Here is a 22,234-nt window from a genome sequence, read left to right as displayed (position 1 = left end):
GCCTTCCGTACTTTCCGCCAATCAGCGCATAGCCCTGTCAGGGCGGAAGTACCAATCTGGACCTCGAGGCTCCGAGTCTGCAGCTGGACCATATTGGCCACAGGCTTGCCCAGTGAGAGGATTCTCCGGCGCTGCAGCTGGACCCTATTGGAGTGTGATGGTCTAACATGGTGGAAAGACGTATCGCGAGAAAGCGCGAGAACATGGCAACAAGACAAACAAAAATAAATTTCTGGGAGACAACAACAGAGAAGAGAGAGTGAGTTCCATGATGGCGGCGCCGCTGCCAGTGCTGCTACGCCGGGACAAGAGAGCCACGGCCGGCCATTTGAAGGCAGACCTGTACCGAACAACCGGCGACAACAACGCGGCGCGACAGGAGCTCCGGGAGCTGCTCGACGCCGTGCTGAACCCGGAGGAGAAGCCGGACACCGAGGCCCTGGACTGGTGTAAATGTCTGGTCGCGGGAGGGGAAGGCTTCGAGGAGTTCTGCGGCACGGTGCGCTCCTATGACAACGCCACCCTGTGCGGCTTGGTGTGGACGGCGAACTTCGTGGCGTACCGATGTCGGACCTGCGGCATCTCGCCGTGCATGTCCCTCTGTGCGGAGTGCTTCAACAGCGGGGAGCACACGGGCCACGACTTCAACATGTTCCGGAGCCAGGCCGGCGGGGCCTGCGACTGTGGGGACGGGAATGTCATGCGAGAGAACGGGTAGGAGCCCCCCCCCAAGTTAGCTCTAAGCTAGTTGTGAAGCTAATGCTAGCTTGGTTGTTGGCTACTAGTGGCCGTTTTTTGACAGGTCCCCGGTGGCAGGGGTTGATTGATTGAAAACTTTATTAACAGATTGCAGAATGGGTACAATATACAGTACGGCTCAATACACACAATTGTTAAGGGGATGCTGACCAGAGAAAGACTTTCGTCTTGTTTACATCAGGGTCCCCCATTTTCAATTCATCATAATAACATGACATACATGACATACAGATAGACAGGGACCTACCCAACCTCCTCCAATGTACAGTTTCTTCCCCCTCAAATGTATATACTCTTTTTTTTAGACTCCTTTTTCAGTTTTTGTATCACAAACAGTACTGTATTTGTAGATCTGGTATGTCATGAATGTATAGATGTAGCAGTACTGTCTATCTGTATGTCATGTATGTCATATATGTTATGAATATGATGAATTGAAAATGGGGGACCCTGATGTAAACAAGACGAAAGTCTTTCTCTGGTCTGCATCCCCTTAACAATTGTGTGTATTGAGCTGTACTGTATTGTACCCATTCTGCAATCTGTTAACATTTCCAATCAATCAATCAATCAATAAGTCTCCCAAGTTAGCTAGTTGTGCTAACGCTAGCTTGGTTGGCTACTAGTGCCGTTTTTTTACAGGTCCCGATGGCAGGTCAGTCGGTTAGAAACGTTAGCGATAGCCCCCAAGCATGATTGATTGATTGAATTAAAAACGTTATTAACAGATTGCAGAATGGGTACAATACAGTATGGCTCAATACACACAATTAAGGGGATGCAGACCAGAGAAAGACTTTCATCTTGTTTACATCACGGTCCCCCATTTTCAATTCATCATAACATGACATACAAATAGACAGTACTGCTACATCTATACATACATGACATAAAAGATCTACAAATACAGTACTGTTTTGTGATACAAAAAGAGTTTAAAAAAAGAGAGTATACATTTGACGAAGAAACTGTACATTGTTTCACCACTTCCAGTGTCCTAATGTGGGTTTTAGTTAACGTTAGCCTCCCAGGAGACTTGACTATCCTTTGCGGTTAGCTAGCTAACAATGTCAATATGAGATTGTGTGCGCAAGTGGCCCTTACTAGTATAACGTTAGTGGCGTTTCTTAGATGGAATTACAAGTTGCTGACTGGTTGGATTTTCATGAACAACACACAACATTTGTCGTTTAGCTGTCAGTGTCACTGACTCATCTGTCACCAGTGACAGGCTACTTTAGAATTGAAAAGCAGGTGGGGGAAAAAAAATATGCCCGGCAGCAAGTGGAAAAACACATAGCATCTTTATACACTTCTTCCATTCATTTATTACAGGGATTCCTCCTGCTCTCCGCCTTTTGATTTACACTACAGCATGCTGTTCTAACCAAATCCCTAACCGTAAGGCTCCCCCCACCCCCCCCCCCCCCCCCAACAGGTTTTGCAGACGACACCGGTTGAGAACAGGGGAGCATGTCCCTACTGTCCCACGAGACCTCCTGCTCATGTCTGAGATGGTCCTCCCTCGTTTCATCATCTGTATCATTCAGTACCTGAGGGATGGATACACCGAACCAGGTGAAAACTCAAACTCCTATTTAGGGGTGAACTGATACCGGTATTATTATATAGTATTACCCATTACAAAAAACTTAATTCCAAGAGTAATACGATGGATAGATTTCCCTAGTTGGGGAAATTCAGGTATCCGGTAGCTCAGTGCAGTTGACGGACAATAAAAAGTGATTTAAAAAAAAGGACCACAAACAAACAATGAAAGTCGGCACTGAAGTTAAAAAGTTCCAATGAATAAATAAATAAATATTGAGCACCATTGCACAGTGTTATGTCCAAAAATTGCAATATAAAATTGCACATTGTCCAATGCGGGAGGTTTAATATATCAAATCAAACCTCAGGACTGGATATCAACGTGCATTTATGCATGTACTGATACTGGTATTGGATATTGGCTTTTGGGTAATACCAGGCTTTATTATGGTGTCATTATCATTGCATTTAGTCTCAAAATGTATGCTAAGGCCATCATGTAATATGTCATCAATCAAAACTCAGAGATGGATACATTTAAAGTGGTAATCTGTAAAAGATCCTTATTTGTGTTTATTTTGCCAACACCTATTTGTTATAAGCGGCCATTGCTGTTGCCTTTCTGCATTTTATTGACTTGTTTCCATCTTGAAGATTCATGCCAAGTATTGAGTTAATCTTCTATTAATTTCAAACAAACCGTTGTTGTTGCTGGTGATGTGAAGTGAATGCATCACTTCCTCTCTGCCAGACGAAGTAGTTCAAGAGAATGTTCTGCCAGACACCACTGTTTAGAACAGCTCAACTCACTATTGAGTTACATCAGTTGATGTCGATGGAGAGTAGCAAATTACATCTATCTATTTTAAAATGTTTCAAGATTATTACTTTAACAAGGTGATGACTCAGCTGGCATTTGATTGGTGAAACATTAATGTCATCACTGAGTCACTTTGTCTTACAAAACAAGTCAAAATTTAATTTCAAATGTAATCATAGTCTCAGGCATTTTGTCATGCAGCAAGATTAAAAAGAAAATGCTCAATCAGAGTAATTGGGAAGAAGGTACACACACACAAAAAGTGACACATTTTAACATTTTACAGTGTATTTTTATTATTTATTATGTATATTATAATATTAGTAGAGATGCAGTAACACTGCTACTGGTATTGGATATGGATTGGATATACCAGAAGCTACAACGTGGTCTGGGTAGAATCTCTCAAGTCAGATGGACAGAGCCATGTGCACCATGGCAGAAGTCAAAGGAAAACAACAGGGTTTGGGCACATGGAAGCATGTAAGATCTCTCCAATGGTAAAGAACGCATTATATCTTAATAAGTATATGTAATAATTGGTCAATATTCAGTAACATTTTTAGCAAGCAACCCTCAAATTTGATTATCAAACAGTTGTAACAAAAATATGTACAACCGGATATTTTATAGTTGAACAAACGAATACGGTGTGATTTGTGGAGAAACCCCCCCCCCCCCCAGAGGGAACACTGTTTAAATTTTCTTTTTATGTAGGTCATGAAATGACATAGTTATATCCATATAAAACACACCTCATAAAACAAATGTCTATTTAATTTGTTATTTGTTTCCAGTTTTCAAAATTGAGGGATTTACCCTCGAGCACTTCAAGTCAAGTGTTCCTTTATTCTCCACTTGCACAATCTGAATGTAGCCATTTCCGGCTGACTTCCGGTTGCCAATAGCACTTCCTGTCCCATCCAAATACATTGGTTTTAGCTACTTTTCTCCCCTTATTTAAACAACTTTGTCGTCACAGAGAGGCAATGAAACGTTTGTATTATTATAGTATAGAATGTATTTAATAAGCAAACGTTTGTCAGCAGGGTTTTTGGGCTGTATTTCATGTAAAAACGTTTACTGTTAGTTTCCTTGCTCAGCCAGCATTAGCTAACCGAAGCTAGTGGTTAAACAGGCCGGATTAGCTTTGAGCTAACTATCTTTCCCGACCCATGTATTCATTCCATTCTAAACATAACGTTAGTTTACAAAACATGACCCGTCTATATAACGTTGAGGAACAAATTATATAGACGGGTAATGTTTTGAACAACTAACGTTACGTTTAGAATGGAATGCATCGGCAAAGATCCGTTAGCTCAAAGCTATTCCGGCCAGTTTATCAACTTCCTGTCATTTAGAAATATGATTTTATAGTGAAAATCATTACCAAAACGTCCGGAAAAACCTAACGGGAGCATTATAGACGGTCATACAAATGTACAAATGCTATAAGGTGGCAAGAAATGCACTATAAACAATACTTTATGCATCGGCAAAGATCCTTAGCTCAAAGCTATTAAGGCTAATGCTGGCTAACAAGAGGCTAGCGCAAGAAACGACGCCGCAAAGTATTGTTTATAGTGCATTTCTTGCCACCTTATAGCATTTGTACATTTGTATGACCGTCTATAATGCTCCCGTTAGGTTTTTCCGGACGTTTTGGTAATGATTTTCACTATAAAATCATATTTCTAAATGACAGGAAGTTGATAAACTGGCCGGAATAGCTTTGAGCTAACTATCTTTCCCGACCCATGTATTCATTCCATTCTAAACGTAACGTTAGTTGTTCAAAACATTACCCGTCTATATAATTTGTTCCTCAACGTTATATAGACGTGTCATGTTTTGTAAACTAACGTTATGTTTAGAATGGAATGAATACATGGGTCGGGAAAGATAGTTAGCTCAAAGCTATTCCGGCCAGTTTATCAACTTCCTGTCATTTAGAAATATGATTTTATAGTGAAAATCATTACCAAAACGTCCGGAAAAACCTAACGGGAGCATTATAGACGGTCATACAAATGTACAAATGCTATAAGGTGGCAAGAAATGCACTATAAACAATACTTTGCGGCGTCGTTTCTTGCGCTAGCCTCTTGTTAGCCAGCATTAGCCTTAATAGCTTTGAGCTAAGGATCTTTGCCGATGCATAAAGTATTGTTTATAGTGCATTTCTTGCCACCTTATAGCATTTGTACATTTGTATGACCGTCTATAATGCTCCCGTTAGGTTTTTCCGGACGTTTTGGTAATGATTTTCACTATAAAATCATATTTCTAAATGACAGGAAGTTGATAAACTGGCCGGAATAGCTTTGAGCTAACGGATCTTTGCCGATGCATTCCATTCTAAACGTAACGTTAGTTGTTCAAAACATTACCCGTCTATATAATTTGTTCCTCAACGTTATATAGACGGGTCATGTTTTGTAAACTAACGTTATGTTTAGAATGGAATGAATACATGGGTCGGGAAAGATAGTTAGCTCAAAGCTAATCCGGCCTGTTTAACCACTAGCTTCGGTTAGCTAATGCTGGCTGAGCAAGGAAACTAACAGTAAACGTTTTTACATGAAATACAGCCCAAAAACCCTGCTGACAAACGTTTGCTTATTAAATACATTCTATACTATAATAATACAAACGTTTCATTGCCTCTCTGTGACGACAAAGTTGTTTAAATAAGGGGAGAAAAGTAGCTAAAACCAATGTATTTGGATGGGACAGGAAGTGCTATTGGCAACCGGAAGTCAGCCGGAAATGGCTACATTCAGATTGTGCAAGTGGAGAATTAATCTCCCTGGGGAAATTCAAGTGTCATAACAACACAGGGGCGGGGCTACAGGTAGGATAGGTACAGTACATAGATAATGGAACAAAGTGCAAGTAATAATGACAATAGTGATAACGGTAGTAGTAGTAGTAGTGAACAGTACTGGGTGGCAGTTTTCAATCAGACAGTAGTAATAGTGATGATGGTGTACATGGTCCAAACCGTAGTAACACACTGGCAAAGTCATTAAATTAACGTATTCTCAACGGGCTATGTTTTACTTCCAAACGGCTGCTTTCTGAAATATGATGCAATGGTTTGCTGCACACTTTTCATCCTGTAGCTCTGCCACCTTCAAGGCACGAGTGGGGGGGGGGGGGGGGACCAAATGCAGGACAGTAAAGTAGTAATAATAATAATAATAATAATTAACTATTTTTATAGCACCTTTCATACAAGAATTGCAGCCCAAAGTGCTTCACAGCAGTGCTGTAGACACAAAATAGACATAGGCATACAATTAGCATAATTATAGACTGGTGAAAATGAGCAGATAATTGATATTTAAACCTCCCGGGAAAAAGAAGAAGATTGTAATACATTTATGTCATTCAAATATATTAAAAAGATTGTAATAGATTTCTTATTGATTATGATAGATTTCTGACATTCAAATCTATAAAAGACTGTTAGCTGGTTCTGACAAAATAAAAGCAATGCATAAAGTGCAGACATAATGAATATAAAAATAGACAGAATAAGAACAACTTGTACTCTTAAGTACTGAATACAATGTAAGAATAAGCTTTAGGCTACATAATGTATAAAGCATTTGTATCTAGATATAACCCTTTAGATTAATTAATACATTTCTTAAAAAGCACAGTAGGCTAAGTAGGTAAAAAAGCCAAATGGTTAAGCATCAGAAACGCAACAGAACAGACATTGAAGAAATTATGTCTTCATATAGTTGTTACTGGGGCACTTTGAGTGCCAACGACGGGAAATCTCGTTAGTTCATGCCAACCGGTGAGTGCCAACGACGAGAAGTATCGTAGTTTATTTTTGTATTATCGATTTCCATAAATTTTTCATCAATCTAGCCTTGCGTTACCAATGGGGATCTGTCTGAGTTTGAACAGGGAAAATACCGCCCCCTATCCTCTCTCTGGATGGTACTGCACCCCATTGGATTGGATTGAATGAAACGCATGGAGAAAAAAAAGTCCTGCTTCCACATTTTACTTGTCAGGCATGTAATCCGAGCCTACTGCAGTCTTCGCAGACCCTCAGAGGAGAGTGGATTATGTGTTTCCAGTACGCAGCGTTGGATCAATAAACGCGATCGATATTTGGAATGGCGATCAGGAATTGGAATAATCTTTTTGGAGAACATCTGATCTGAGGTAAGGAATCTATTTTACCAGTATTGGGATAATCAGAGCTATTTTCACAGATATATCAACGTGTCCCGTATGTGTGTGTGTGTGTGTGTGTGTGTGTGTGTGCGATCAAGAAATAAGAGAATCGATTTTTCAGCCAGCTTCTATAGCGTGCATAAGTACACATATACTATCGATAATCTAGCGTTTATTTGAAAACGATTCATAAATAGTAGGGATGCACCGAATGGGAAATTCTTGGCCGAAACCGATACCGAAAATAGAAAACAGTTGGCCGAAAACCGAAAGCCGAAAGGCCGAAAATGATTCATAGAATAGTTTTTTTACCAATGTTGTGGAACATTATGATTATGGAAAAATATATGATTATGGCAAAACTTTACTTAAATAATAAATCACTATTATGGGTCCATAAAACATTTATTCAGCACTTCTGAATGCATACAGTACATTAATTCCATCTTTTCTATGGCTGCGCAGCGGACATCTGTGCTCTACTGAGCGCACCTTTCTAGTCCCCAGCTGAATGTGCTCGCTTGACTCTGCATAGTAGACGCGCGACAGACAGACAGCGTCAATGTGAGAAACACAATCCCCACCCCCTCTCGCTCTGAATAATATGCATATTAGATCACTCAGTGATTAACCGCGACGGGCATATAGTAAATAAGGATATAAAAGCATGTTAAAGATGCATTTATTGGACGCGTTGCGCACAGAGTTTACATAGAAACAGCGCGACTCCCGACAGCGCGACATCATCACAACAACACGCGTTAGGTTACAGGTTGTTTCTCTTTCGGTGACGTTTTTGGTGAAAAAACTATTTTGGCCGAAAGCCGAAAGGCCATTTTCGGCTGAAAGTTTTCGGCCACCGAAATTTCGGTGCATCCCTAATAAATAGGCAGAAAAATTACAACGTGTTTTGTGTATTCCACTAAAGGGCGTTTATCACAGAATCTTTTTTATTTTCTGGAAATTTCCAAAAGCAATACCCTTTCAAAAGGGTATAAAACGGAAATGTACAGATGAAAAAACAATCCGTTTTGACAATGTTGACTGCAAACAAGTCATTGATAAGCGACGGTCATATTAGACACATAGCCATAATTTAAGATATAGTTTGTGCATTTGCAAATATGAGAGCTCTGTCATTGAAGTGGGTGGTGGCACGCAACAGGGTTCCGGGGCACCGCATGGCCGGCACTGAAAGTGTTAATGTTTCCTCTCCCAAGACACACGTTTGGTAAATCCAAGACAAAGCTTTCGGCACCACGGAGAGTGTGTTGCTGATGAAGACAATGTTTATAAAACTCTTGGAATGATGTCGGGAGAGAAATCTGCTTCAAGGAGAATCTCGCTCTTCACGAGATCCGCACTGCATCGATTTCTCTGGTCCGTTCACACACCGGCCATGAGGGAGAGCAGAGCAGCCTCCGCAAAAGGAGGTAGGGAGGGAGAGAGAGAGTTCAGCTGTAGCACAGAGGTCGGTGAAACTGAAAGTGCTGGGCTGTGTTCTGCTCAAACTGCGCCCGACAACACAACCCGCAGTAGCCAGCAGTTCTGTCTGGGCGAGAGTAGTGTCTAGACTGCTGACTAATTAGATAAATCTGTGTATTTAATTAAATGCTAGGATGAAGGATTTCATGTTTATTATAGACTACCAGAAGGGGACATAAATCATATCCCCACTGGCAATTAAAAATGAACGAACGACCAGAGGTAGGGGTGTGAAAAGCAGAGGAAACTCCCTCCAGCAAATTGTACCCTGTATATATACACACATTAAAAAGGCAAAAATAACTGTCAATTTGGGCATGCAAAAACTGCATGGAGGTCTATGCTAGCTGACTACACACCTGGAGGTCTATGCGCTAGCTGACTACACACCTGGAGGTTTATGCGCTAGCTGACTACACACCTGGAGGTCTATGCTAGCTGACTATACACCTGGAGGTCTATGCACCTGGAGCTCTATAATGCGCTAGCTGACTATACACCTGGGCCCTCATTTATCAATGTTGCGTATGCACAGATGTGTGTAAACCGTGCGTATGAAAGCAAAGTGCGGGATTTATCAAAATTAACGTGTTCTTGAGATTGTGCGTATATTATCTACTGTATATATCTGTGCGTGTTTCATTACCGGCATATATGGTTAATTAGGGGCTGTTCTGTATGCAAATGCTTACAATCATGCACAAGCATAGACTGTAAGAACATTGGTATTTATCAACACGGAGTGTGCGTACGACCTGTGCACGCACGGTTGATAAATCCCGATTTTTCTGTGCGTAGAGACATTCTAAATTCCCTGCTTAGGAATGAAAATGGAACACTTTCTAGTTTCTACGCATTATTGATAAACGAGGGCCCTGCTGGAGGTCTATGCTAGCTTGATGATTACAAAAAAATATTTGGATAGACAAGATTTCTTACTTGACACACGCTGGCATCATCATACAACTCTATTTTTAGGTTGTTTATGACACAAGATTTGACACTGTGTGTGTGACGTGTCATCTGTTATCTTGCTCCGACAGACACGTCCAGCGAGCGAGATCTCCAGAAGGTGCTGCAGCAGCTGGAGCCGCAGATCTCCTTCCTGGAGGAGCTCACCAAGATGGGAGGGGCCATGAGGACCGTGCTGACCAAGATCCTCACCAATCAGCAAACATTCAAGGACTTGTGCATGGGTAAATAATATTCTTGGTCAGTTTTCTTTTTTACAAGAAAAAAGAAAGTCAGTCATTGTAGATAGATAGATAGATGGATAGATAATTAATCTTCAGGGTATCTCACAGCTCACACAATATACAGATGTTGACGGTTCACATTCAGCTTCACGTTATGTCTGCATCATGAATAAAAAATAAGCCCATGATCAAATTCAATTAAATCATATCTATCAATATCAATAAGAGCATGGTGAGATAAAATCAGGTGTATAAAACAAGTGTGTAAAAACAGGTGTATAAAAACCGGTGTATAAAAACGGGTGTAAAAACAGGTGTGTGGGTCAAGGTCCCCCGCACTATATTGCGCTGTTGTACAGTCTGATGGCAGTGGGTACAAAGGACCGCCTATGCCGCTCAGTCCTCGAGTGCAGGGAGACAGATTAGCCGTCCGTTGATGACTATATAATATATAATACTGAATTGTCTCTTGTATTGACTAATACTGTTCAGTGTTCAGACATAGGGCTGGGCGATATAACGATAACGATAAATATCGCGATATATTTTAATAATCGATATCGAATATCGAATTTTTTTTTTTTTTTTTTTTTTTTTTTGTGACCTGCAACAGGGCAGTGGACAGACTTGTCTTTCTTGCCTGCAACTTAAAGTAATGGCTTTGCTTGTCCAAATGACAATACTGACTAAATTGAGATTTATTTTTCTCTTGTCCATTTATTTTGTTTGCTTTCTAATTTAAAATACATTTTGAAACCGTCTGTACACAGTAGGCTATGTGTGCTAGCAGAACTAGACTCCAGTCACGAGTCACAGTTCACATGTGCGGTGGTTTGTCCACCAAAAAAGCGCCAAAAGATCGAAAATAAACTAACAGAGCCAGAACTGTTCAACTCCTCTGGAGCCACAGCCAGCAGAGAAGCCGGTATAACAATTCGATAATTATCGATATCGAGAAATAAAATAAAATGATCATATCGTTATCGCGATATGATTTTTTTCCATATCGCCCAGCCCTATTCAGACATCTAATGTCTTTTCCCCACGGTCACTCACTCACTCACTCACTCACTCACTCACTCACTCACTCACTCACTCACTCACTCACTCACTCACTCACTCACTCACTCACTCACTCACTCACTCTCTCACCCACCCACTCTCTCACTCACGGACACTACGTGACGGTAGCCCAGAGACTAGTGAAGACGGCAAGCACTATTGTGATTACCCCAGCCTTTCTGACACAAAATCATTTAGTTACTCGTATATTTTAGATTAGATTCCAATGTATTGTCATCATGCAGCACAAGTACAGTACAACGAAAAGAGGTTTGCCAACCAGAGTGCAAATGTAACAGTAAAGTGCAATAGTAATATACAATGTACAGGTGATGTTAAACTGGGTATACTGCGCAGTATTAATATAAACCATATATTAGGGCGGTCGGGTGGCGTAGCGGAGATTGCGTTCGTCACCAACCCCGGAGACGCTAGGATTCGCCTGTTCGAATCCAGCTCACAGCTCCGGGGTTGTCACCAGCTTGGCTGGCCGTTCACACTAATACAATTGGCAGTATTAGAGGGTGGGAGAAGCTGGCGGGGTGGGTCCGGGTCGTTGTAAACAGCGACTCCTACAGTTCGGTTGGGGCGCCTGCTAAGCGCGGATAGGATCTAAGTGGGATAGTGTGATCCTTCCACATGCTACGCCCTCTCAGTGAAAGTCCGCGCTGCCAGGTGAAAAGAAGCGGTTGATTGGCTAGACGTGTGTCGGAGGAAGCACGTGATAGCCTCCACTCTCCCAGACCGACTGTGGGGGGTAAGTGCGCAGCGACCAGGAAGGGGATTGGGAATTGGCATAACGACTAACATTGGGATGGGAGAAAATTGGAGGAAAAAGGAGGGGGAAAAATATTTAAAAAAAAAAAGAAAAAAAAATATAAACCATATATTTTATGCTTTGATTTGGGTCATAATATATTTTATGCTTTGATTTGGGTCATAATACATTTTATGCTTTGATTTGGGTCGTAATATATTTTATGCTTTGATTTGGGTCGTAATATATTTCATGCTTTGATTTGGGTCATAATATATTTTTATGCTTTGATTTGGGTCATAATATATTTTATGCTTTGATTTGGGTCGTAATATATTTCATGCTTTTGATTTGGGTCATAATATATTATGTTTTGATTCGGGTCATAATATATTTCATGCTTTGATTTGGGTCATAATATATTTTATGCTTTGATTCGGGTCATAATATATTTCATGCTTTTGATTTGGCTCATAATAAGGCTTCGGGGACAGCTTTACTTCCCACATTAGGATCCCAACATCCCAACAGGCCTCCCTGTTCACGGCTTGATCGGCACACATAAAACAGACCATTTAAAAATGATAAAAGAGTAGCAGCAGAATGGTGTAGTAGTGCAATAAAACAGTTTGTCAAATAGAATAGACACGAGTCAAAAATAATTCAATAGTGCAGTTCTGAGGCTAGACGAGACAAAAGGACGTTGGAGGAGCTCAAGTTTAAACTCCGAACTAGTAACATTCATCGCTTGTCTATTCCAGTTAGGCGTGCCAACGCCAGGACCCTGCTGACTCACCGAAAGAGAAGGGAGATATTATTAATATGACTAGTTATAGCTGTGTTTATTTTACCCTGCTATGACACGTCAAAATGTCTACTGTGACAAAGGTCTATTGTGTGCTTTCATGCACATTTCAGTTGAGTAGTAGCATGTTGTGTCTTTATTCAGTCATCACGCACAATATAATATGCACATTCCAGACTGTCAACGGTCTTTGATTCTGGCAGTGACTCAAAAGGTACAGGCTGAAGCATAGAGGCTCCCACATAGTTGGGCCGTACTGTGAGTGGACCGGACTCGTCGGTTGATGTTTCATAGTCGAGCGTACCAATTTCCTACATTTCTCGTGCCGGTTTACTACATTTCCCACAATCCCTTGCGAGCTATTTACATGAGCTGTCACGGCGTCGTCCACCGATGTCAAAATAAAGAGTCGAGGTTAATCTCCAGTTTCCAAGATTTCGAAATTAGTAAAGCCATTCAAACTTCTCAAGTTACTCCTCTTTTTGTTTTAGCCCACTCCCACTCCTTTAATCTTTTAGGCCACTCCCACTAATTTTTTATTTTTTTTTGCCAACTGGCAGGAACAGTTGATCAGCTGTTCTTTGGCTCATGACCAACTTTTCCACCAAATCTCGTGCAAATCTGTGAATCCATTCGTAAAGTTATGCACTCTTTTAGCCAGTTGGCATTCACACACACACACGCGCACAGTCGCACACACACACACACACACACACACACACGCGCGCGCATTGTCCTCCATGGCGAGAACTGTGGCCGCTGGAGGTTGGGGACATTATTGTGGACAGAACGAGCTATAGAGCTGCTGGTCGCAGTTAAAACAAGCTTTGGTCTTTGAAACAACATTCAGGGTTGTCTTATGGACTGCATTCATATAGCAACTTATGCCTCACATTTGACCCATTCACTCACACATTCACACACCGACGGCGGAGGCGACCATGCAAGGTGCTGACCTGCTCATCGGGAGCAGTTAAGGGGTTAAGTGTCTTGCTCAAGGACACTTCGACACACTGCCTGTAATCAAACCAGGAACCTTCAGATGAGCCAAACGACCGCTGTACCTCCTGAGCCACTGTCACCCATTGTCTTAATATTCAAGCTATTATTCTTTTGTGTTGCAGGCCAAGAGGGCAATGTGTACGCTAAGCAGAACTATGAGAAGTACCTCTCGGCGCTGAAGAACTCGGGCCTGGTGTCTGTGGAGGAGAAGGCCCAGGCGGTGGCTGCTGACCTCACCCCTGAAGCCGAGGGAGGGGCGGGGGCCGTGGGCGTACTGGGTACAAGTCAACTCGCACCTCTGGGTGTCTGGCTGCCTCAGTGAGCCTCCGACACCCTGGGGTTCCACCCGGCTTGTGGTGTTTGTCACCTGTCTCTCTCCTGCCTCTCCTGTCTCTCTCCTGCCTCTCCTGTCTCTCCTGTCTCTCTCCTGCCTCTCCTGTCTCTCTCCTGTCCTCCCTGTCTCTCTCCTGCGTCTCCTGTCCTCCCTGTCTCTCTCCTGTCCTCCCTGTCTCTCTCCTGTCCTCCCTGTCTCTCTCCTGCATCTCCTGTCCTCCCCGTCTCTCCTGTCTTTCCTGTCTCTCTCCTGTCCTCCCTGTCTCTCTCCTGTCTCCTGTCCTCCCTGTCTCTCCTGCCTCTCCTGTCTTTCCTGTCTCTCTCCTGTCCTCCCTGTCTCTCTCCTGTCTCCTGTCCTCCCTGTCTCCTGCCTCTCCTGTCTTTCCTGTCTCTCTCCTGTCCTCCTTGTCTCTCCTGTCCTCCCTGTCTCTCTCCTGTCCTCCCTGTCTCTCATGTCCTCCCTGTCCTCCCCGTCTCTCTCCTGTCCTCCCTGTCTCTCCTGTCCTCCCCGTCTCTCTCCAGTATATGATGTCTCCTCCCTGTCTCTCCTGTCCTCCCTGTCTCTCCAGTATATGATATGTCCTCCCTGTCTCTCTCCTGTCCTCCCCGTCTCTCTCCAGTATATGATGTGTCCTCCCTGTCTCTCTCCTGTCCTCCCCGTCTCTCTCCAGTATATGATAACTCCTAAAAAGTAATATATTAATTAAAAACAAACAAAGATTTTGTTCACACCCAACTTTAGACAATGGAAGTGATGGTGATTTTGACCTTACATTGGTCTTTATTGAATGAATGAATTTATGAATGACTTAATTTGTTGTCCCCTCAGGCGCCGCTGCAGCATGCGTCCTAGACGAGGCCAGTAAAGAGGTACGTGACGTGTCCTCTTTACTGCACCAGTATTTTAATATAGGCAATAAAGAATCTGAATATATACTAAGAGTAAACGGTATACACAAGGTGCAGTATACACAAGTTATACACGCGTGCGACCACGGTTATATGATCGAACAAGAGATGGAGTTCAAGGTTAAAGCTGCACTCTGTAGTTCTGGGAAAGCGGTTTTGAATGTCTGAGAACTCCCAAGTAGTGAGATATATCATTAGAACTGAGTTAATGAAGTGTTTTGATGGAAACTGGATGCCTGGAACACACTAGGACCCCACTAGGACCTCACTAGGACCCCACTAGGACTTTAGATTTGTGTTCTATATAGGGGTGTAATAATAATAATACATTTTATTTATAAGGCGCCTTTCAAGGCACTCAAGGTCGCCGTACAACAATTTTAAAAACAGTATAATAATAATCACACAATTTAAAAACGGTACATTAATAATCACAATCCATTTGAAAAATAAAATCAGACATATTTGGTCAAAAAAATATCAGACATACGCCTGCCTAAAAAGGTGGGGTTTGAGGTGGGTTTTAAATGGGATGATGGAGTCAATGTTCCTGATGTCGGGGGGGGGGGGGGGGCAGAGCAGCTGAAGGCACTTGACCCCATGGTGGACAGACGGGCTGGGGGGACGGTCAGGTTGATGGAGGAGGCAGACCTGAGGGACCGGGTGGGAATGTTGATGTGGAGGAGGTCGGACAGGTATGGAGGGGCGAGGTTGTGGATGGCAACGATGCAACCTCACAACGATTAATTTCAATTACGATTATTCAGGCAACGATTCAATGCATCATGAAATCTCTTCATTTGACCACGATTCGATTTTATCTACTTTTTCTCTCCCTTTTTTCTGTATTTTTCTCCCATCCCAATTGAGTTGTTATGCCAATTCCCTTCCTGGTCGTTGCGTGCATTTCCCCCCCACTTGCCGGCCTAGGGAGGGTTGAAGACTATCACATGTCTCCTCCGATACATGTGGAGTCAGCCAGCCGCTTCTTTTCACCTGGCAGCGAGGACTCTCACTGGGGGAGTGTAACGCATGGGAGGATCACACTACCTCCCCCAGGTCCCTCCCTCGCTGAGCTGGTGCCCCGACCGACCTGTAGGAGTTGCTGTTTACAACAACCAGGATACACACCCCGCCGGCCAGGGTTTCCGTTAGAATTTTTTTTTGCAGGTCTGAGTGTCCGGTAGATTTCAATCTACCGGACAAATGGGATAAATTCCGGTCAGAGTTTATTGAGCTTAAAAACAATTGATAGGCCTATATAAAGAATGACATCATCAAGGCATTTATAATATTTTAACTTAAAACTAGGCTACTTTTGCGTATATACAGTCCTTAATATATTCCAAATAAAATAAGTCCCTCGAGACTGCGTGCTGCTGCCGACTTGAGGTGTCGGTGGGCAGTCTGCCCGACCTTAATAAACAGCAGTCTGTTATCACATTTTTATGAGCTAACGAATTCCGTTATATTGGACATTTGTATTAATTATATCAAGCGAAGAACTGAGAAATTTGGCAGAGAGAGACGGCAACATTATCGTGGGTTTGCGCCGTGATGTATATCTCCACCTCCCAACGACTTGGTGCTGCTCATAATGTCCGGTGAAAATAATTCCCTCTAAGCACAATTTGATTATTTGAATTGTATTAAAATAGGCTAAAATTAAATAGCCTATGCGATGAACGAAACAATCATTACATTTGTCGTTGCTTCACCAAGCAGCCGGTCAATGACATCCTGTGTCAGCGCGAGCTGGCAGCTGATATATTTACGTGAAGCATGGAGCAGGAGCAGGCAGAGCAGAGCAGCGGTGTCAGCAGCGCCCCCACCCAACAGCTGAATTGCCAATGGCTGAATTGGAGTACTGCACCCTGCCAAGCCATGCTTCACGTAAATATATCAGCTGCCAGCTCGCGCTGACACAGGATGTCATTGACCGGCTGCTTGGTGAAGCAACGACAAATGTAATGATTGTTTTGTTCATCGCATAGGCTATTTAATTTTAGCCTATTTTAATACAATTCAAATAATCTAATTGTGTTTAGAGGGAATTATTTTCACCGGACATTATGACCGGAGAGATCAAATATGTCGGACTTCAACAGATTTTGCCGGTCAAATACCGGTAATTACCGGCTAACGGAAACGCTGCCGCCGGCTTCCCACCCGCTAACACTGCCAATTGTGTTAGTATGGACGACCGACCAAGCCGGAGGCACCGCTGACAGCTGGATTCGATACCAGTGTCTCTGCGGTGGTAGGCAGGCGCTTAGTCCGCTGTGCTACCCAGCCGCCCTTTGATTCGATACATTTTCGATTAATTCCCCAACATTTTTTGAATACACAAATGTGGCTGGGGGAACTGATTCACTCAGCATGAATGGACTATAGGTCAATACATTTTTTTATTTTATTTTTTTATTTAGATTAACACTTTGACTGCCATGAAACGTGTTTAGACGTCATTGCTGGCCATGCTCAAGTTGCCGGAGGACGCTGTACAGCGTCCTTATATCAATATCCACCAGCAGGACCCACTGAGCTCTCTGGCGGTTCAGGAGCGCCATCTGGTGGCCGATCGGCGCAATCGCTTAACAGGATGTGCCATAGAGGTTGTGCTAGACGTCCGTAGTACTTCCGGGCACTCGCTATAGGTCCCGGGACTCTGGCTCGTCACGCTACACAGTGATCGATTGCCAATAACTCGATAAACAACATGATTTGGACGTATATACCATTATACAAGCTGGAGATGGACCGGGTAAATTTACATCCCATAATGATAAGACTTCTACTCTACGATGATCGCCCAACGGCGCGCGGAGACTGGGGTGAGTTTTAGCGTGTAACGTTACCGTCTTCGATACTAACTGCTATTATCAACATTTGACCCACATTAGATGATTGGTATAACGCTGCCCACGGAATTATAACCGCCCCCTAGCCCATCCGGTCAACATCAGATGACGTGTAGTAACTTCTAGAAGTACGTCTAGTTGGAATTTTTTATATCGCGCTGATTGCCATAAAACTGTATTGCATCATCAATATAATGCATTTGGGGCTATAGATCACGTTCTGGAGAAAGCTGCAGAAAGAGATGAAAACATACTTATACATTAGACCATACTTTACTATGAATATGTTAATGAAAAAGTTTAACGTTGCTACACAATGAACAATACATATAGGACTTTGAATGGGCCCTAATAATGGCAATGTAGCAATAGAATTTAAAAAGTTATAGCCATGCAAAGAAGGGGTACTTCTCCATAGACAAATAGAGCCGGCAACCTATGGTATATCATGAATTTAACCCAAGGCAACCAAAGTGTTAATTTAGATTATAATCTATTCTAACATTTTCAAATCGATGCAGTTGAATCGTCACATTAGAATCGATGCATTTTGATTAATCGATGCATCGTTTCACCCCTAGTTCTATATGGTTCTATTAACTCATTCAGCGCCAGTCACGATGATAGTCGGGTTAACTCGCCATCGCTTGAGCGCCAATCACGAGTATAGTCGGGTTTTAATCGTTATTTCTTTTATTAGCGATATCCATTCATTTTCATCCATCCAGCCTGATGTTATTGTTGGGAATGGCTCTGAGCTCGCAAAAGGGCAAATATTGCCACCTACGGGACGATCCGAGCCGTGCGGGCGGGGTTTAAATACTCAGGCGAGGTAGGCATATATACGACAATGCATTGGAACAGTAACCCCGCCCGCCCGTCATTGTGAAACGGTCGGTAATGTGGTAAGGACCTCCACGAGCAGTATTTGGAATGGCGATCAGATAATTGGATTATTTCTCTTGCATTACATCAGATACAAGGTAAGAACACTATATATAAATTTGATCGTTGATCTGATATTTATTTCTACCCCGATCGATGCTGTCTCTGTGTGTATGTGTGGCTGCGTGCCGTTGAGTGCAGGAGGCAACTGGGGGAGCCCCGCGCTCCAGGGCTTTTTTCATTCTTGCACGAGGAAGGATAATAATGATGATCTAGCGTTGATTTCAGGAAGATTCGATAATCAGGCGAAAAATTACAACGTGTTTAGTGTATTCCACTAAAGGGCTATTATCGCGTCTTTTCCTGGAATTACTCACAATCACAAACTATATTCAAAACGGTATAAAAAGGAAATCTACCGATGAAAAAAAACATCCCGTTTTGTACATGTTGACTGGAAGCAACTCACTGATAATCGACGGGTGTATTAGACCCATAGCTATAATTTAAGATATATTTTAAGCATTCGCAAATCTCGCAGTCCCCCCATTGATTAAAGCGGTGGCGTTCTACATTTACATTTACATTTAGTCATTTAGCTGACGCTTTTATCCAAAGCGACTTACAAGTTCTGTGCGACAAGACAGCAAGAAGGGTATAACTCTATCAGCTGAGTAACAATGTTCATCAAAGTGTTGCGTGTTACAGTGTAGGTTAGTTTATTAGGACAAGTGCATGACATTAAGGTTAGTCGGGGTTAGATTTTTTTTTTTTTTTTTTTATCATTTCAGATAATGGTTGAAGAAGTGAGTCTTTAGTCGACGGCGAAAGATTGGACGGGATTCGGCTGTCCTAACTGGGATGGGTAGTTCATTCCACCATTGTGGGGCAAGGACTGAGAATAGGCGGCTTCTCTTTGATGACCCTCCGGGAGCTTGGATAGGAGTAGATCTGAGGCGGCCAGAAGACTTATATCGCGCATTAAGCTCCGGCGCTGAATGAGTTAAAGAAAAATTTATTATTTAATAAATTAATAATACTTTTTTTTTAAAGTATACATTTTGGAACCAGGATCCAGCAAATTGAACAATGACCAACTCTAGACCTAGTTTTACACTAAAGGTGAAATATCTAAAAATGTCAATATCTGAACGTGCCTCTTAAAAACGGGCAGATACCCTTGTTGAAACCTGCAGATACCCTGTGCAGCCATATGTTGTTTGTTGTATTGTTGTCATTCTCACTTTTCCCACATTTTTTCTTGTTAAGGAGGACCAAGATGGCGGCCAGTCTGTTGGACAGAGGAAGAGGGTGAAGCTGAGTAGCACTACCAAAGGTAATGTAAGGGTTAATCACCAGTAGGTGCACCAAAGGTAATGTAAGGGTTAATCAACAGTAGGTGCACCAAAGGTAATGTAAGGGTTAATCAACAGTAGCACTTCCAAAGGTAATGTAAGGGTTAATCAGCAGTAGCACTTCCAAAGGTAATGTAAGGTTTAATCAGCAGTAGGTGCACCAACGGTAATGTAAGGGTTAATCAACAGCACTTCTAAAGGTAATGTAAGGGTTAATCAGCAGTAGGTGTACCAAAGGTAATGTAAGGGTTAATCAGCAGTAGCACTACCAAAGGTAATGTAAGGGTTAATCAGCAGTAAAGTAAAGCTTTGACAGCTGTGCTCTTTAATGGTTATGGTTAGCGGATGGATTTAGAACGGTGATTAAACTTGAGCCGAACTACGCATGCATTAAACAGTTTTAATACACACCTGCCGGCCAATCGGAAAAGAGTATTCACCACTACAACACTACAACTGATTAGCACTATTACTCAGTAGCACTAATCTATATATTTTCTACCCAGTTTAATCTCCTGTACATTGTATATTACTATTACACTTTACTGTTATTTGCACTCTGGTTGGATGCCAAACTTCTTTTTGTTGTGCTGTACCTGTGCTGTATGATGACAATACATTTGAATATAATCTACCGGTAATCGAATTATACACAAATATTAATAATAATAATAATAATAATAATAATAATAATAATAATAATAATAATAATAATAATAATAATAATAATAATATCAATTTGTAGGGGCGCTTTATATTTGTGGAACAAATCTCAAGGCGCTACAGTGTAGAAGAACATAAAATCCAGTAAGAGAGTAAAAAGAACATGAAATAAGAAGGGCTAAAACTAGTAAAAGAGTAAAAGAACATAAAATAAGAATGGCTAAAACTAGTAAAAGAACATAAAATAAGCGGCTAAAACTAGTAAAAGAACATAAAATAAGGTCTAAAACTAGTAAAATAACAAAATAAGAAGGGCTAAAACTAGTAAAAGAGTAAAAGAACATGAAATAAGAAGGGCTAAAACTAGTAAAAGAGTAAAAGAACATGAAATAAGAAGGGCTAAAACAAGTAAAAGAGTAAAAGAACATTAAATAAGAAGGGCTAAAACTAGTAAGAGTAAAACATAACTGATATTATGTGTGAAGTGTCGCCTGGGCTGGTCTCATGTTGTTTTTTCCTCTGCTCCTCAGACCCATCTATCATGGATTCTCTAAAACACAAATGCTTCTTGGAGGAGCTGTTGTTTTGGACCATTAAGTACGAGTTCCCTCAGAGGATGGTGACGTTCTTACTCAACATGTTGCCAGATCAAGACTACAAGGTATTTTCTTCTTCCTGTAGAATTCTTTTTTTTTATTATATAGATTTTGCTTGTAAAAAGCGTATTATAAATAACATCCATCATGGTGTTTGGATGTTCCAGGGTTAGAATAATATTAGGATGACATACTGTGTTGGTCTGATTATAAGACCACCCTGATTACAGTATATGACGACAATGATTATAACATCAAGCGTCTTTGGGTACCCAGAAAAACTCTATATACAGTAAGTCTGATGTATCATTATCATTAACTCATTCATGGCCAACAGCGCCCTCTGCTGATGGCCCTTCTGTGCCAATGCTTTATCCAATGGAGGAATGGACTTATTTGCGAGTGCTTAAAACATATCAAATATAATAGCAATAGATCTAAATAACACAGTAATCGTCAATGAGTTGCTTCTAGTCAACATGCACGAAACGGATCATTTTTTCATACATACATTTCCATTTTATACCGTGATGAATATCAATATATTTCTAGGGCGTTCTGTCTCATCTCAATAAACTCCAGCAAATCGAGCTTAAATGTATTTCCTTAGAAATCGTGCCATTTGGGCGGTCAGGTGGCGTAGCGGAGATTGCGTTCGTCACCAACCCCGGAGACGCTGGATTCGCCTGTTCGAATCCAGCTCCCAGCTCCGGGGTTGTCACCAGCTTGGCTGGCCGTTCACACTAATACAATTGGCAGTATTAGAGGGTGGGAAAAGCTGGCGGGGTGGGTCCGGGTCGTTGTAAACAGCGACTCCTACAGTTCGGTCGGGGCGCCTGCTCAGCGCGGATAGGATCTAAGGGGGGTAGTGTGATCCTTCCACACGTTACACCCTCTCAGTGAGAGTCCGCGCTGCCAGGTGAAAAGAAGCGGTTGATTGGCTAGACGTGTGTCGGAGGAAGCACGTGATAGCCTCCACTCTCCCAGACCGA

At 42.0% G+C, this 22,234-nt stretch overlaps 1 protein-coding gene across 1 annotated transcript in view; it reads left to right on the top strand.

The window, feature by feature from the left end:
* Positions 1 to 256: 256 nt before the first annotated feature.
* ubr3 (ubiquitin protein ligase E3 component n-recognin 3) overlaps positions 257 to 22,234 on the top strand; it is a 242,571-nt gene continuing 220,593 nt past the window's right edge. Inside the window, 7 exon segments of the mRNA XM_084314353.1 lie at positions 257 to 714; positions 2,198 to 2,337; positions 9,862 to 10,014; positions 13,763 to 13,918; positions 14,803 to 14,843; positions 19,898 to 19,964; positions 21,177 to 21,307. Coding sequence (XP_084170479.1) covers positions 269 to 714; positions 2,198 to 2,337; positions 9,862 to 10,014; positions 13,763 to 13,918; positions 14,803 to 14,843; positions 19,898 to 19,964; positions 21,177 to 21,307 — 1,134 coding nt within the window. The 5' untranslated portion in view covers positions 257 to 268.

This window comes from Notolepis coatsorum (assembly GCF_963971535.1).
Source record: "Notolepis coatsorum genome assembly, chromosome: 5".
Classification (NCBI taxonomy): domain Eukaryota; kingdom Metazoa; phylum Chordata; class Actinopteri; order Aulopiformes; family Paralepididae; genus Notolepis; species Notolepis coatsorum.
The sequence above is the reverse complement of the archived record's forward strand: the minus strand, read 5'-3'. Positions and strand labels throughout refer to the sequence as shown.